Source organism: Centrocercus urophasianus, unplaced genomic scaffold (assembly GCF_019232065.1).
Source record: "Centrocercus urophasianus isolate 14NV4802_14NV808 unplaced genomic scaffold, USGS_Curo_1.0 seq_10, whole genome shotgun sequence".
Lineage (NCBI taxonomy): Eukaryota > Metazoa > Chordata > Aves > Galliformes > Phasianidae > Centrocercus > Centrocercus urophasianus.
In genome coordinates this window covers 91457784-91475228 of record NW_024884142.1, presented here as the reverse complement: position 1 = coordinate 91475228, position 17445 = coordinate 91457784, and the positions used below count along the sequence as shown (strand labels likewise).

At 45.3% G+C, this 17445-nt stretch overlaps 1 protein-coding gene across 2 annotated transcripts in view; it reads right to left on the bottom strand.

Annotated features, from left to right (window-relative positions):
- Nucleotides 1-17445, bottom strand: part of COQ8A (coenzyme Q8A) — a 32569-nt gene continuing 15124 nt past the window's right edge. For both annotated transcript variants that reach the window (XM_042818248.1, XM_042818240.1), the window contains exons 6-15: nucleotides 11715-11837; nucleotides 8462-8547; nucleotides 7259-7399; nucleotides 6277-6358; nucleotides 4831-4924; nucleotides 3847-3988; nucleotides 2267-2374; nucleotides 2030-2095; nucleotides 1147-1233; nucleotides 1-708 (exon numbers count right to left, since the gene is read on the bottom strand). In XM_042818248.1, coding sequence (XP_042674182.1) covers nucleotides 415-708; nucleotides 1147-1233; nucleotides 2030-2095; nucleotides 2267-2374; nucleotides 3847-3988; nucleotides 4831-4924; nucleotides 6277-6358; nucleotides 7259-7399; nucleotides 8462-8547; nucleotides 11715-11837 — 1223 coding nt within the window. In that variant the 3' untranslated portion in view covers nucleotides 1-414. The remainder of the gene's footprint in view (nucleotides 709-1146; nucleotides 1234-2029; nucleotides 2096-2266; nucleotides 2375-3846; nucleotides 3989-4830; nucleotides 4925-6276; nucleotides 6359-7258; nucleotides 7400-8461; nucleotides 8548-11714; nucleotides 11838-17445) is intronic.

The window sequence follows — 17445 nt, the reverse complement described above, 5'->3', positions numbered from 1 at the left end:
AAAAAAAAAAAAAAACAAAAAACAACAACAAGTATTTCTGGGGGAAGAATTACCAACGGATTTCAATACTGAATTCCACTCTTGCTCTCCTCCACCTACCCATTATAAAACCCAATCACTGTGCAGCCACCATCACAATGTTAAAAATGTATTCAAGGTAGTTGGCTGGTGCCTTGAAACAGTACAGAAGCACTTGTGCTATTTTCCTGCAAGCTGCAGGCTGTACTGGCAGTCTTAGTTTAGGACAGACAGAACGTGAAAGAACAAACTTTGTCCTCGTGAAACACACGCTTGGCTTCCAAGGCACAGGCTGCTGCAAATCAAGAGGATGGAGAGCTACAACGGAACACATGGGAGGCTAGAACGCTCTTTGCAAGGCGCAAACTGTGCCCTCAGAACATTAGTTCATTCTTACTAATCCTCTGGCTTCTTGCCCCTACTGCTCCAATATTTGCTGTATGCCTCTTTGAACATGTTTTTGCAAGGAATTTTGGCCTTCAGTTTGGTGCAGATAAGGAAAGAACCCCCCATCTTCCGATGAAGAGAGTAGGTCTCTTCTGGTGGAGGAACAAGCCGATGCTTCAGCATGACTGGAATTAAACCATGGATCTTTTCAGTGGTGCTCTGGTTACCAAAATCAAAAGGTTCTTCAGATGCAAAAGCCTCTCCCAGGATGAGGACAGCGTTTAAGTGGGCATCTTCCATTTCCTGCACAAAGTAAAAAGGCACAAATAGCATCACTAAATATCTTAAAGACCAGAGAGGAAAAGAAAAAATGCTAGTACTAACAACTGCAGCTTAGAGAAATACCTAGCTATACCCACAACGAAGATAACCCCTAGATGCTGACAGACCAAGCAACAGCTGTTTAATGTAGCTTCAAGCAGCTGTCTGTTCAGCCACAAGACTGCAGCAGCATCACCACCTGCAAGGTCTTGCCAGGGGATAAAGAGAGGAGGGAACTGGGGACATCATTGTGGCTCTTGCTGTCATAAGAAATGGGAGAACAAGAGCTGAAGCACTTTTTGCCTTCCTCCCTCAGCCCAGCAAGGGGGCTTTCACACCACCGTCAAGAAATTGCAGAAGACCTGCAGTCTTCAAACCTTTCGCTGCCCATCACTAAAAGCAGATGCTTCACCTCCGTACCTTGACTTCATAGCCAGTGAGGAATTTCATTTCAATGGACTTCTTCAGTACTCTCTCTCTGTCCATGTCAGCAGCTGCCTTGATTACCTGAATAGGAACATCACTTTCAGGAGATCTGGATGATACCTGACATGTTTTCAGACTACAGTCTCATTTTCTTGCCTCTATTCCCCTTTTTTGGGGGTCTGCACATTGACCAGTCTAAGAGCTATTGAAACAAAGATGCAGCTAGTGGCTCTGCAAAGCTTTCTCCTGTAACTGTATACAGGCCAGAGAACATAAAAGACATCCAAAAAAGCTGCATGACCAATCACTTCATCACTGCAAAAACACAATAGAACTAACTGTGAGAAGCTTTAGGTGAGGTCTGCTGGCCCCTGCAGCTCAATTTAGCAAATGCAGAAAAAGGGGATCAAGGAAGCTCACATGACTGCAGATATTTGCAAGTCTGCGACAGGAAAAGACAGTGAACAGAACAAGCAATTCCTAAACACCCTCATATAAAAAACAAAAAATAAAAAAAAAATCAATGAATTCCAAGTGGGTGAGTGAGAAGAGGGCATGTCCTTCCAGACACTCTGCTGCCTAACTCCCCTGGTAAGCAGCATTACAGTCCTCCGCATTTGTCATTTAGTTTAAACATCAGAATACAGGAAGCCAGAGATTTGCAGCAGACGTGTAAGGCATGGGACAAAAGTAAGGGATAAAACCGGAACAGAGATTTCATCTCCATCCCTGCTTCCCTCCACAACTGAAAGCAGATTCTAATACAAACACAAAGTGATACAGCTAAGAGAAATGAACTTTGGAAATACTCTGAAGAACCCCAGAGCAGCATTCTAAGAGACACTGCAACATTCTAAGACACACTGCAACTTCTCACCTCGATGTAAACATCGGTGAACTTCTCATCAAATCCTCGTGTTGCTCCAAAGTCCAGCAGAGCCACCTGGAAATAGACAAACTTTTTTGTATTACAGCATCAACCACTTAAGGAAAGCTTGTCATCAGAAGACACTCAACATGTTCAGGAACTCATAAAACTTTGGGAGTGGAGAACAATCAAGAACTGGTGAAAAGCAGCTCCTCTACAGGCAGAAGGGGTGCTGCCTGAACTTACCTTGTGCAGCTGCGGGTCATAGAAGAAGTTGGACCAGTTGGGGTCAGTCTGCATGTACCTGAACTCAAACAGCTCCCGCAGACACAGGACCAGAATGTTGTGACAAATCTTGAAAATCAGACAGAATAAGAAAAAGTCAGCAGGGTGGAAGGCCTATTCATACATGTAATTTACAGCACACATAATTAGCACACAGGAACACGTCTCCACACTGGCAGGAACTATCTGCTTCATGCTGCAGAACTCCTGAACTTGCTGAGAGGTTGCGTCTCAGCGGTGTCTTCACTGTGCAAGAATGGGCGCAGCGGCAGAGGTGAGGAACACCAGCAGGGTATTACAGCCTACCCTGTAATAGAAAGCCCTGCAGAGCATGGCCAAAGTGAAGCCAGCATGGCTCACAGGACTCAAGATGCCCTGTTCCACAGCATTTTGAGTTAAAGGCATGAAGGGACCTAAAAGAGGAGAACTCTTCATTTAAAGCTGCTCAACAATGTACGGAGCTAGGTCCAAACCATTAGGGGAGAAGCAGCAAGCAGACAGCTTGGGCCTGGCAGGCATAGGGAGCAGCAAGAGCAGTAGTCTCCAGAAAACCCACAACTGTATTACATACAGCAGAGCTTCTCTGTGAGGATTTTTAAGCTACAGCCTAAGAACTGCCAGCCTCATTGTGCCTGTCTTCCAGCAAAGCACCACTTTCAAAACAGACAAGAACAGTAAATGCAAACCAGGCCATTTGGGTCAGAAAGCTACACCAATAACTTCAGTTCATCACTTAAAGGAAAAAGGCTGTACCACCCCAGGTTACAGCCTGCTAAACTGTTAGAAGTAGCCCTGATGATCGAGCAGCCCATTCAAGAGGACAAGCAGCTCAGGGATCACAGGCAACCAGTTCTGGCATAACATCAAGCTCAGTATGGTGCACTTTTCCCCAGTGACCTGCTAACAGCTGGTAACTCACAAGGCAAAAAAAACCACCAAACCCATATCCAAATACCAGTATAGCTATTCCTGCTACTAGAACAGCTGCTTCTCCTACAACAGCACTCCAGTCCCTTGCTATATTCAGCACCAGTGCCTGGTCACAACCACATCCCTGCTCCTTTTTACTGCGAGGTACTCTTCCAGCAGACCTCAGGCCAGAGGTGATACCCAGGCATTTGGGTGTGGGGGGAGGTGGAGATACTTCTGCACTCTCACCCAAGAAAACAGCTGAAAAGCAAAACCCTTCCTCCCCCAGATGACAATTCCTCCCAGGCTTAGGGTCATCTGAGAGAAACAGAGCAGAAGTTACTCAGGCTACCTTTCCTTCACCTACCCTTGCCACTCACCCTCTTCAAACTGCTCCCTGTGCACAACTGCTAGTGCCTGTAAGGTCTAAACCAGCCTAGGGAAAACTCAGCACTGCTCCCAAATTCACTACATGGAAACCTTTTGAGAGACTCCAGGCAATCTCGCCCACTCCAGCCCTGCATTACACTTCTCAGAGTTTGCCCTCCCACAAACCCTCAGACTCCCACTCAGAAGGGAGGCCCCAGCCATGCTTCTCTGAGCTAGGTGAAAAAGAGACCACCCAACAGTACCTCATTTCGGATCTCCTGGCTCAGCCCTACAGCTTGATCCAAGGGGAAGCCAGACACCAGCTCTGTGGTCAGGACATGTTTGCTGCACAGCTCATCCACTACTCTTGGAACGTAAAAGAAGGGGTGGTCTTTCAGCAGCTCCCTAGGACATGGAGAAAGGAGAGGGAAAGGTTAGGAGTGCCACGAGCACACAAGTCCCTCTGCAACACCTTGCACAACACACAGCCCCTTCATGCAACCTAAGGCAGCACTGCTGCACACTCCTCACACCCTGGCTGCAGCTGCCAGGGGACGTTGTGCTCAAGAGTTACAATAAAGATCAAGTCACCAGGAGCCATGCCACCAGTTACAGCTGCTGATGACTCCTGAGGTCACATCATCTGCTGAAGCAGCAGCATTAGGACACTGAGGGCACTGGGCTCCTTTGCTCAACCTACTCCACTTCAGAGCAAGACTACATTTACAGAAGAAACTGTGAGAGAGAAAGAGAGCAAGCCATGCCACAGGAACAGTTCTGCAGGGGGCAAAGCCTGCCTGCAGCAGCACTCCCAGGTCCAGGCTTAGCATAAAAGCAGTCTGTACGCCAGCACTGTAATGAGAAAAGGGAGCAGCCACTGCTGGTGACAATAATTGCTGTGAGAGGGGTGAACTGAAAACGCTCCTAGATGAAAGAGAATCTTACCATAGCTAGAACAGCACTGCAGCCTGCCCTCAAGAGTTACTACACTACCTTCGTGCTGAAAGAGAGGACACCAGCTGCCTGCTGCATCCCCTAGCTCTGATATTCAGCAACAGTTCAGCTAAATGAAAACATACCTAGCCTAGCTGAGAAGAGGTGGTAACACAAGGGGTCACGAGCACAGACTATTCCCTTGTGTCCCGAGGGCATGCAATTCACCTCCCATCTGCCCCTGAAGTTAAGGCACCTCTCTGCATTTCACACGCACACGCAGAGAAAGGTTGAAGGCACTGATGTGAACTTACTGGAATTTCTTCGCGCAGGCAGCTTCTCTCTGGTAGTCGCACTCCAGGGCCAGCTCTCTGCTCAGGACTTCAATCAAGTGCTCAGGGAACAAACCTTAAAAGCCAAACAGCAGAAAATAAATAAAGCTTTGGGGGAAAGAAATAAAAAGAGCTCCTCAGATTAAGCTTGCCAGAGCTGCAGCTGAGGAACAGCCTGCTACCAGCCAGCTCTGGGCTGGAGAGTGGAAGAAGCCCCAGAGACCAACATGCATTTTCAAGTTGATAGAAGTTCTGCATGTAGTCCCAGGCTGTGGCAAACGGCTGATGCATAGCAGTATAAACTCACACTGTGCTTGTACAGCCAGACCCACCTCTTCCGCTCTCCCACCCCTCAACCCAAGCTGCTTGTTCCTGCTGTTGTGCTCAAGGCAGCTCTTGTGTGGTGCTGACATGGCTCCGCAGTGAGACACACCAAGGAGCAGAAGCACCCCAAAACCAGCCTTGGCAAATGCAAGAAAAACAAAACAAAAAACCCTCCAGACAGTGTCTGCCTGCAACTAGGAGCACTGCATAAAAACAGTCACATGACTACACATGAGCTGCACCAGCACATGGCCAGGGCCTGAATTGCCAAATCTGGATCTTCCCAGTCTTGGAGGTGGAAAACCCAACTGTGCCTTGGGTCAGACACAGCTTCAACTACAGCTTCTGCAGGGCCCTGCCCAGGCATCATAGAGGAACTGTCACACGCAGCCTGGCTTAAGGGCAACGTTTGTACAGTCCTGCTGAGATTTACAGCTGCTGCACATGGTGTGGGGGAAGAAAAGCAGTAAATCCTGCATTTGCTCCTGAAAAATGAGTGTACTCAAGTGCTGGGACTTCGGGATATGCCCAGTTCAGCATTTACACCTCTCCACAACTCTGGGATAAGCAGAGAATGACAGGCAGAGGGCTACAGAAAACACAGGGAAGAATGAGTTCTGCCAGCTGTGCCAGAAAATAACAGGGACAAAGTATGACTACATGTCAACACTGCCATGCTTCAAGCCTAGAAAGCCATCAAAAGTGAGTATTACCCAGACACTTGCAAAGAGTACCAATGGGTCCTTGACTATAAAGAGCACACAGACAAAAGCACTTTACTTTGCTGTGTGCATGCATGTATATGCGGCCGTGAACATGACAAAAAAACCAAACAGGTGAACTTCCCATGCCATCGAGTGATGCAGTGGCAGCTCTGCATCAGGAAAGGGAAGTGAAGTACAGCTCCCCAAGTTGGCCCTGCATCCACAGCCACTACATTCTGCTTTCTTTAAGAAATCACCTCCTAGAGAGACTAAGGAGGAGTTCTAGATTCTTTCCAGTGTTTCCTCTCTCCATTGTATGGAGAGAAGCAGGCAAGATTCAGTTTGAAAGGTGTTGGCAGATCTCAACATGTATCAAAGGAACAAAACTGTGTCTTTTTACCTTCAGGCAGAATATTGCTCATGCTCAGGACAGTCATCAGGTTATTAACATCGCTGTTAATGCTCTGGGCTACTCCAGGGTACTGCAGAACAGAATTGGAAATTACAATGTTGAGACTAGGTAAACTCAGAGAATCTAGTTTTACAAGGTAAGATAAAGAGACTCCCAGCTCAACATGAACTGAATCTCTATGTAACCATCTACAGCCTACAAATATATGAGGGCATACTCCTTTAACAGCTTGTTTAGAGCCCAGGATCTAAAATGGGCCACAGAGAGCCCAGGTGACATTTACCCCTGGCAAACAGAACAACCTCTCAGTTCCACTGACATGGAATCTTTAGCATGTGAAAGAAATCCTGAGTCATGAAACCCAGCAACACACAAATCCCTCAGACACACAAATCCCAGTGGCAGCAGTCAGCCATTTCCCTAACACAGCTGAAAGCACATGTCACTGACAGCACCAGAGTGTTTCACACATAGCAGCACAGCAAACAATGAGACCTCAGCCCATTTCTGGCAAAGGCTCCTTCTCCTGTTTTTTTTCACCTAGTCTGTAAAGATGTGTATGTTGTTGTGGAGCAGAATGCACATTGGTGCCACTTTCCATTGCTGTTGCCTTGGCGTAACTTCAGATATCACTCTGGACAGAACTAGTTTGAAAAAAAACATGTGCTTCTTCTCAAGGCCTGTGTGCATCCCAGAGACAAGGCTGACAGGTAGAACCCTTACACACAGCATTAGCAGGCATAATCAGTCCCTCAGCACCATTAGCCCCACACTGCAGAGATGTGTGAGAGGTCATCTAAGCTCAGACAGTGCCCCAAGCTAACTCTGCTGGAATTAGGGTATGACATTGCTGGATCCACGTTTCATTTGTATGAAAATGTTTATTTATTTAGCAGTAAACATACTTATGCAACTCCACTGCCTATCTGTGGAGCATAAGCAAGAGAAGAGGCTGGTCTGTAAAGCTCACCTGAATTTTCATAGCAACTTCTTTTCCGTTTTTTAAGCGTGCCAGGTGAACCTGACCAATTGAAGCAGCAGCAAAAGGGCGTTCTTCAAAGGATTCCAGTTTGTCTCTCCAGTTGGGGCCAAGGTCATTGTTCAGCGTTTTCTATAAATGAAAGGAAAGCATTAGGAGACAGAAAGCAAGGATTTAAAATTTTCTTTGTTTGAAGTCATGTTTCTCTAAAGTTACTTGCACTGAGTACCTACACTCTGCTTTCTAGATTACCTGCCCTCCCTTCCTCCCACTGAGCATGCAATTGCATGGAGCAGTCCAGCCAGCAGTGGTTCCCCTCACTAGACAGATTCTGAGCAAATCTATGTGAGGCTGTGTTACTGTGGCCGAAAGAGCAGCTATCCTGAGCACAAACACCACAGTCTTAGGAATAAAAGTGGCCTTTTTGGGGCCACTGGTTATCTTCCAGAGAATGAGGAAGGAGTTAGATTCCCTTCTCTTCCATCATGGCAAGCTGATCAGAAGCAAACCAGGCATGCAAGAGTGATTCTCTTTAAAGGCAATATTGAAAATTAAGCACCACAACTTGCATTAACAGCTTTTTTGTTACACTGCCAGACTGCCATGCTTAGGTGCTGGCTCTGCTCAGTGTCTTTCAGTAGCACTGGCAACTGCGTTTGCATTACCCTTCACATCTTAATTATCCAAGAGAGGGAGAGAGAAAGAGAACATCTATGAAAGGAAAGCAAACAGCTTGCTTCATTCAAACTCTTCTTGAAGCTGGGTTAGATACAACCAAAAAGACAAAATTGCCAAAATTTCCATTAGACTCAGACTTGCGAGTTTGTTTTTAAAACGGGATTTAGGCAATTCTAAACACTGCTTTAACACCCATGAGAAAGAAAGAGAGGCTATATTAAACAAGACCCACATGTTCATATTTGTATGTAACTTCGTGTTTCACTAGTATGGCTTCAGGAAATAACCCACATTTTTCCTTTGCCTAGAGCTGAATTTCTGTGTATGGGAGAGAAATAGCAGCACACAGTTGAGATTAGGAATCACATGTCACCAACAACTGAAAAAAAATGCAACCTGTACTGAGGGAGTACTCTTACTTATCAGCCTCCCCCACTGGGGTATGTAACAGATGACATTTATTCTGTTATTGCCCCTCCTACCCAGTAAGCAGGAAGGAACAGGAATCTTCCTCACCATCATCTGCTTTATCGGCATGAAGTCAGCACTCTGACGTACGCGCTCAAAAATTCTCTGGAGGTGCGGATTGATGAAGGCATCATCTGCCAAGGGGAAAAGCAAACAGCAGTCAGTGCGGGCACTGCATTCCTCTGTTGCTCTTCAGCACGCAAAGTAACAGATGCCTGCACTTCAAGTCAGGTTCTCCTGTCCCCAAGCACATCTCAGTGGTGGTTATGAAAGTAATTCTAGCTCAGAAATAGCATGCCCACAAGTGAACCCTTAGGCAGACCTCCTGAAGCATCACACCTCTGGAAATGAGCCAAACAGAAGTCTTGCATGCACGCAGCAAGAGAGGAAAAAAACTACTCGTTCCTCCTCACTCCCATCAAAAACAGCCTATTACCTGAAATTCTCCTAGGCTTATCTCCTGCTGCAGCTAGAGGAAGTTTCTGCACCCTCTCCCAGTCAACAATGGAAAGACAAAGTATGAATACACCAGAAAACACATTGAGAAACCTCTTATACTTTGGAATCAAACATCCGTTGTCGTGATGGTCACTGTCCAGGTTGGAAGAAGTCAAGATCCCACACATCCAGTAACAGCTCCACCAAGAGCAATGGGCAGCTCTGCACAGCACAGAGGCTTTTGCTACAATGACAGGTTGCACAACCTCAAAGAGCAAAGTGCTCTGCCCAAGCCTGTCATCTGCCAGCCATACAGCATTCAGACAGGATGCCATGTCATGGACACGGATTACAGAAGAAACCTTCTGGAGAGTCATCCCAATGACCCCAAGTTCATGGTATGGTTTAATCCAATTCATTCCAAGGGACAGCAGTTTCTCTAGAAAGCTGTGCAATATTAAAACACCACTTACGCAAGTGCTGGACTCAGAGTAACCACTGTTCAGCACCTGCTTTTGTAAACAACTCAAATGAATTGGGAATTCAGCAAACATATTTTTACCTTCGTAAGAAAGCATGGGAGAAGAGGGGTCTTGAAAGATTGGCCCTCTCCCACAAGCAAAAGGTTTCTACAACAGAGAAAGCCACTTGCTCTGGCAAACATTTGGTTCCATTAAGACTTGTAGAGGAATGAGATTTCCCTGCTGCTCTCCCAGCTCTGGAAACAAGCCCTGGCTACCAGCCTTATTTTTGAGAACCTGTACGTTTCTGATGCATGTAGTTTCTGATATTCATGTGAAAGTCCATCATTGATGTGCATTTACAAATACATGTACAGCTGTAAGCCTATCCCAGGAAACAAGACAAACAGCCACTTTAAGAGCACTGCCCACTCTCCTGGGAAGTGGAGTGGGAAGGAACTGGGGAGGAAGTAAAAACACATAATGCAGAGAGCAACATAAAAAAGCAACAACAAAACTCCCCTTGAAACTGTCAAATCTCCAATATTTCCTAAAGCACATGCACCTTAACTGAGTGGTTTTGGCATCCCTTTGCATGACCTTCAGGAACATGGGTTCCTAACAGAACTGCTCGTTTCCAGAAGCAGACACCAAGTTTTTTAAGGTAACTGCTTTGAAATTTCTGGCTGGTTTAGCCTGCAGGTGCTCAGCTGCACCTGGACAAGGCGACACTCAATTAGCACATAACTCTATTAAGACAAGAAGCCATTTCAAACTCACTAGGTCACTGAGAAGCCCAAGATGTGGCAGGAACTGTGCTAAAACAACTTGTCCAAATTGTCAGCCCAAGAACATGGGCTGCTGCAGTGTTGAAAGTACCTTTCACCACGACTGTAGCACTGCAGGATTCCAAGGTCCTGTGATCTCCCTAAGCAACGTAGCACACCACACACTTGTCAGAGGAGTCAGACAAGGGCTGCGCAGTGCCACTGCGGTTGGTAAAGTCCTGCATGTTCTTGACACCTGAGATAAGTCAGTTGGCATGTGTCCCAAACTCCTGCCAAAGCTCAACAACATTAGGAGGTAGCAGGCAAATTACAAAAATCCAGAGCATTTCTGTTCCTCGGAGATGGTCTTTCACAGCTACAACCTTTACAACCAGACTCTAGGCACATATCAGTGCAACTCATAACAGTGTCCTAAGAATTTTAAGTTAATCTCCATCTACAGTACACAAGTTAACTTCAGAGCCTATTTCCAGACATGGCTCACTTATCCCACACGTGGGGCACTGGCCACACAAAATAGAGAATAGAGAACTCCCAAATCTGCACTGTGAACTACTGGTAGCAACACCTGGCAGCTTCTGGAGGGTGAGAAAAGAGCATACTGCCTTTGACATATCTACTGCTGCCTGCCACCTACCTTGGTCAGTGCTGCCATCAGCCCAGCACACACACAGAATACGTGATGAGCAAATGAGCAATAATGCCATACCACCATTGGCTAGCCCAAGTTATATAATACCATATGAGATCCAGCCTTAGTAAACACCTACAAAAATTCAGGTAGAAGCACAAACCAATCTGAGCACTTCAAACTCCCAGACAACTGACTCTGTTTCAGCGACATCTAAAAAGCCATTTCCAGACAAGTGTAAAAGCTGTTTTTTGGTGGCTCTTTCCTTCCCCATTTTGTTGGGCAGGAAGGTGAAGCAGATAGGTTCAGATAAAGTTTGAAATCAACACAGCTGCTGTCTTCCAGGAATAATCAAACTAGTAAGTTCAGTACAAAGACACAGCTGACTCTCATACCTTCACCTGTGATCACAGACTTCAGAGCCTGATGCAGTAAGTCAGTATGAAATCTCTTCTGGAGAGAAAACTGTTTTGTGTACTTGATAAGATTATCAGCTATGCTGTTTTTTCTAGCAAAGTTTCTGAGCATGTGAATCACCAACAGGTTGCTGTAACAGGAGAGAGCTGTGGATATTATTTCAAACACTTCTGGTGAACAAAGAACAGGATCATGTTCTTGTCTTCTCCTCCTTTCTAGCAGGAGGCTTGTGAGCAGAGTGTGATAGAGCTCTGCTTCTCCACTGCTTTTTAGCACAGGCAGTAAAATTCCAGAGTCATCTAATTTTCAATTGATTTCAGTTGTGTGCCTGACTGAGCTGCAATAGGGGCACTGGGAAAGCAGCAGTATCTATACATAAGTTACTTCAGACTGGGATTAGGCTGAACTGAATCAAACATATCACCATTGCTGTCCTCACATTAGAGAGCTGCATGCCTAATGTCCGCATTCACTTTGCGCTGACACATTTCAGACAGCCTGCAACATATCACAAGAAACTGACAGGCAGCACAGCTGATGAAGATAGGACCTATGTCCCCACTTACCTTGGATGCTTAACATCTGCCCCAGCTTCAGTGCTGCCCCCCGGACCTTGCACAAGGTTCTCACAATTCTTTCTGCGTTGGCCTCCGACAGGAACGGGCTGGAATCCATCACCGCTTTCTTTCCTGAGGGCAAGGAGAGAAAGCTTATGGATGAAAATCACCCTCAACTCAGTAAGCTCACTCCTCAAGCCCACACTCAACAAGAGACTTGCTTTTCCTTGGAGAAAAAATTAGGACTACAACCCAGTCTTCACTGCAACCTAGGGGCATGAATACATTTGCATCATACTCTCTGGCTGGGGCATTGCTGGCTTGAGGGCCAGCAGCACTGAGACACAGCAGCACAGGCATCCATGGAGGCTATGAAAAGTGTCCAGGATGGTGGTGTTTGAATTGGCTGTACCAGATAGCTCAGTCTAACACACTACACAAAGGTTTCCCAAGTCTTATGGCATAGGCTGCTGTATAATCATAGCTTCAGAAGAACAGCAAGGGTGAGACACAGCAAGGGGAACTGTCAAAAACCTTGACAGCACACTGGGATTTTCTGAGAACGTGCTCACAGGGTGGGAGCAGAGCTCATACCAGCACCCAACCTCCTTTTCCATATCCAGTATTCTTGCCTGAGACACACACATGAACACACTGCTGTGCAGCTGTACTTCTAAAGCATGCACTAGCCATCAGTAGAAAGCAGACATAGTTTTCACTGAGTCCATAATTGCATTATTCATAAACTGAAATCCACTGTCTCCTAATGCACAGGTAAAACAAACTGTCCAATACCACAACCCCAGAACATCACAGTTGCATACAGCATCTTGAAAAAGCATCAGATTTTGTGATGAGGTTATAAAGCCAGCGAAATCTAAGGAGGTTGTTCTCACAGGAGAAGCCCAGTAGGAGCTCTCATCGGGGATACCACATTTTTCTTTGACAACTGTCAGAGGAAATCAGTTCCAGATATCTTTCCTTCCTACATCCTCAAATACGTGTACCATTTCTCACCACGTTCTTACAGGCAACTTGCTACTGAGAAAAATACCTAGTTTAGATAGAAGAACATCCCAGCGACGATACGGTTACTTGTTCCAGTGCAAGCAACAGCTTATGCAGAACACAGTCCAAACATATACGTTCCTGTCCCCAAAGAAGGATTGACTTAATTTTATTTCTTTTTAAAGAGGAAAGGGAAGGAGGAGAGAAAGAGAGCGACTGGATTTTTTGATCCCTTTGGGTGAAGCAACCCAGAACTCCTTCTCCAGTAGGACAGCTCCTCCAGCTCCCAGAGCAGGGACAGAAGGGGTGGGCAGGCACCCACCAACCACTTCTCTTGGAGCTGCTCAGCGCCTGCTGACAGAGAACCAAGCAGGAGGGAGGTCAGGCCTTACAGCCAGGCTGCAGAGATCGGAGCTGATATGTTGATCTTCAAGCGACTCTGTTTTCAACACTTCAGAGGAAAGGGTACAACGGATAAAACAGCTGAAGCCAACGTGTATGATAAGCAGAGCCTGAAAGGGCACAGCAGCTGCAATGGCCCTGATGATCTCAGACAGATGGAAATTACTGGTGTGCTGTACAGTGATTACAGCAACAAGAGATCCTCTCCATGTCCAGCTAGCTCTCAGGAATGTATACAGAGAGAGCTCAGATTGGCCAGGGGACAGGGAAAAAATAGTACAGGAATGCTTGAAGGCATGTACTGAGTTCTGGCTCTCAACTGCCCATGAGAAAAATTCTGGGTCCTTAGCAGTGATGAGACAAACAGTCCTTCTCACAAGCTCCAGACACATAGGAGCAAAGGAAACTACTAAGTTAAAGCCCTGCCTTCCTTCATAACGCCTGCACACACAAATACCCTATTCTGAGAGTACAGCAGGATGAAAGAGTTAGTTAATGATTAAAGTCACTTCCAGAAGCCAACGAATCCTAACAAAGAATTTTTATCAGAGAAGCAGCCCTGCAGAGGCACTCATTCTCTTTTCCTGCCAAGCACCTCATTGAAATCAAGACAAGAAGGGCACTACCTAATCAACAATCTGTCCAAAAGTAGGTGATTAGCTGTTGCTTGTTTATGTACATTGCTAAAAGTGGGCATGAACAAGCAGCTAACCTGAAAGCAAGAGTCAAAAGTAGTTTTATGTAAATTTCAGTGAAGAAACAACATAGAAAACAGGCAGTCTTCCACAAGTAGATGGAAGACAACAGGTATAAAGTGCAGCAGAGTTCATCAAAATATGTTCTGTGTAAATTTTCATTAAGCTCTTCCCAGAGATAGCAAGAAACGTTTGATACTAGAAACTATTTGCTTTTCACTTCAAGATCAGAATATTTTTTTCCACTGGCACAGGCTGCCCAGAGAAGCTCTGGATGCCCCATCTCTAGAAGTGTTCAAAGCCAGGTTGCATGGGGCCCTGAGTAGCCAACCACGACATGGGGGTTGAAACCAGATGATCTCTAAGGTTTCTTCCACCCTAAGCCAATCCATAATTCTATGACTTGGCACATATTTGTTTTTAGGACCATCTGCCATACAAACCTTGGAGCAAGGGAACAGTCCGGAACACAACCCAAGCACTTAAGACTAACAATTCAAGGAGATTGTGTTTCTTCTTTCCTTAAGGAAATACACACATGCTCAGAGCTGGGCTGATGGTCAGTCCTTCGGGGCTTTGGCAGACTCAGCATGCTGCCTATCAGGATGGCCTAGTATATAAGCCATTAATAAGTTACTAATTTGACATTGAATCCACAACGCCTTTCTGCTAGTAATGGCAATATTTTACTGGGCAGTGTTTCATTTTTATTCATGGAAATTTGTTCTGCTCTCCCCTACCCAGCCCCTCTAACACTGTGCACTTCCACACTAAATACAGCGACTGCCACTGCAGACACCAATGACTCAAGAGGGTCTTTTAAAATCAGCCTAACAAGAAAATTTTCACTGGAAATAAAGCATGGCCATTTTTTTTTAGAGTAAGATGAGAACCTAACCAGTTATCAAAGCACTTAAAGAGGGCAGTCATATGCCTACAAGCCCTTAAAAAGGCCCCTGCAATTCCACACAGAAATTGGTGGTGAAAATTATTTATGCTAGCGTTGTTACTAGAGAACGCACAGGAAAGCAGACATTTGCAGTCTCTCTGTTTGATAACAGCAGGGGCAAGACAACAGAAGTACAAACCATACTAGAAGGACCTGCTGCTCAGGAGTTTGGGGCTTGCAATTTTGTGTTTGTAGGATGCTTCTAGCCTGTTTCACAGGAGTGACATTTTCAGTTGTACTTACTGAGCAGGAGGAAAGGAAACCAAGAGAAGACTCCTTCCAGTCACTCCAGGATGCCACCACAAGTGTGAAATTCTCAGGGATGCCTTTCATCATATGTGTGTCCTGCTTGTTTGGTGTTCCAAGAAATTACTGTTAATATAGTGTAGCAGTGGCAAGAGAAATGACTTCTAATTAACTTCCAGAAAACAGGACAATATGTCATTCTCAGACAAGAGCCTTAGTAACCTTATGGTGCTGGCAGCCAGAAAAATCTTTCAACCCAGGCACAAATGCCTCAAGTTGAAGTCATCAGTGGAGTGCAGAGGTACTTTTTTGTTTGCCTGTTTACAGAAAAAAGAAATAAGAGGCAGAGGTACCTACACAAGAGTTTTCCTCCCCTGATAGCAAAGGCTGGTATTGCCAGAAAGAGCAGTAAGAAAATGGGATCTTGGACCCAAATCTACATACATGTCCTCTGCCATGCATGTCTGCAGCAGCAGAGCCCTCAGAGAGAGGTCTCATCCAGAATCATAGAATGGCTTGGGTTGGAAGGGACCTCAAAGATCATCTATTTCCAAGCCCCCAGCTGTGGGCCCCCAGCTCTGCCCCTCCACCAGCTCAGGCTGCCCAGTGCCCACCCAACCTGGCCTGGAGCACCTTCAGGGATGGGACACCACAGCTCTCTGGGCAACCTGTGCCAGTGCTTCACCACTCAGAGTGAAGAATTTCTTCCTACCCTTTCACCCAAACTTCCCCTCTTCCAGTTTAAATCCATTCCCCCTTGTCCTGTCGCTACCAACCATCGTAAGAAGCTGGTTCCCCTCCTGCTTGTAAGCTCCTTTCAAGTCTGCATTGAGGTCTCCCTGCAGAAAGTCATACCCACTGTAGAGTCCTGTGGAAAACATGGCCAAGGACGCTATAGCTAGAGGCAGTGGTTAACTGAAGAGCAGCGAGAGTGAGAGCCTAGATCACCCACAGTCCTTCTCATGTTCTTGGTTTGAGACACTCCAAGAAAGCAAGAGGGCTGAAATAGTCTTTTCCTTCTGCCTTACTTCAACACCACTCTTGTCCAGTTCTCCTCTACAAAGTATAACCAATGCTCCAAGATCTTATCTAAGCAGACAACAGCAAGAAGCAAAAATGAAAGCAAATAAGACAGCTAAAAATAAAATCCAGGTAATTTTTCCAACTGCCTTGCCCAGCAGTTAAGTCAGCAGCCTTCACTGCCATATATACTAACCAAGGTTTGTTCAAGAAAATTACTTTTTCAGAACATGACTCAGCCTGCAGAGCAGACATCTGGCCCCAGGTTACAGTTACAGAGGAAAACAATCATTTCCCTAGCAAGAGGAAAAATATCTTGAGCCACAATTTCCTTATTTCAAGAAAAAGTGTCTGTTGCCTTCTAAATAAACAAATATATATACTTATCTTTTCATGCTGTAAGGCTGAGAAACAAAGCTTATGTATTCCAGCAAATTTCATAGTTCTGCAAGCTCTTGTTTATGCTTTAGTGTGTGCCTAATTAGAAAATAATCTGACAAGCAGAGAAATACCAACAACTGTGCAATTCCTTCTCTGCTTAAAGCAAGGCAAATCATTAACTTCCAACAGGTATGAACAACCTGTCAAACATCACAAGCATAAAAAGCAAAAGATTTCAAGTGTTCTCTAGAGGATGGGTCATGTTTGCCTACATGCGTGCTCTTAAATGAAAGCAAAGGAACTCATCCAGCCTCAAAAACCTCAGGCCATGGAGAGAAAATTCTGCCAAAGATCCTCTTCCTTTGCTGGGCTGCTCTGCATTGCCTAGTTGTAAGGGAATACAAAAATGCACATCATCAGGTAGCATCCAGAGCAGTACACAACCTTTTCCTTCCCCTCCACTGCCAGGAACGTATCAGTTCTTCTGTGGGTTTGCTTTTATTTTGTTTTTGAGGTTTTGGTGGTTTAATTTGTTTCAGGGAGTGAGATACAGAACTGTAATTTGGTTGGTTGATTTTTATTTCTCCAATTCCAAGCCACTGCAGTACCTCCTGAAATTGAGGTTCTCACTTCCTCAGTCTCCATCGCTACTAAAAAAGAGTGGAGAAGACGCAAACTGGCCTGGTAGTGCAATACTAATGGCCACAGAGTAAATGAGAACTGCTGGGTACTCCTAGGTTATCACAAAGCAACGCTTCTGAACAAAAAAACATTTGACTCTTTCTTTCTTTTGAACTTCTAAGTGCAAAAGGTTATCCTTTTTGTCATTTCCTTCTTGTCACTAGAAATTATCTAAACATAAACATACAAGCCAAACCACACAGAGCAGCTGAAGACCATGCAGCCTGCAATAATTCTAACAACTTTATACTTTGCAGCGCACCACCAAAACATTTTACTGATAAGGAACAAACCTTGAACCATAAATCTAAAATAATCTTACATTTTCTAGGAAAGAACACTAAGTACTTTTATGCTG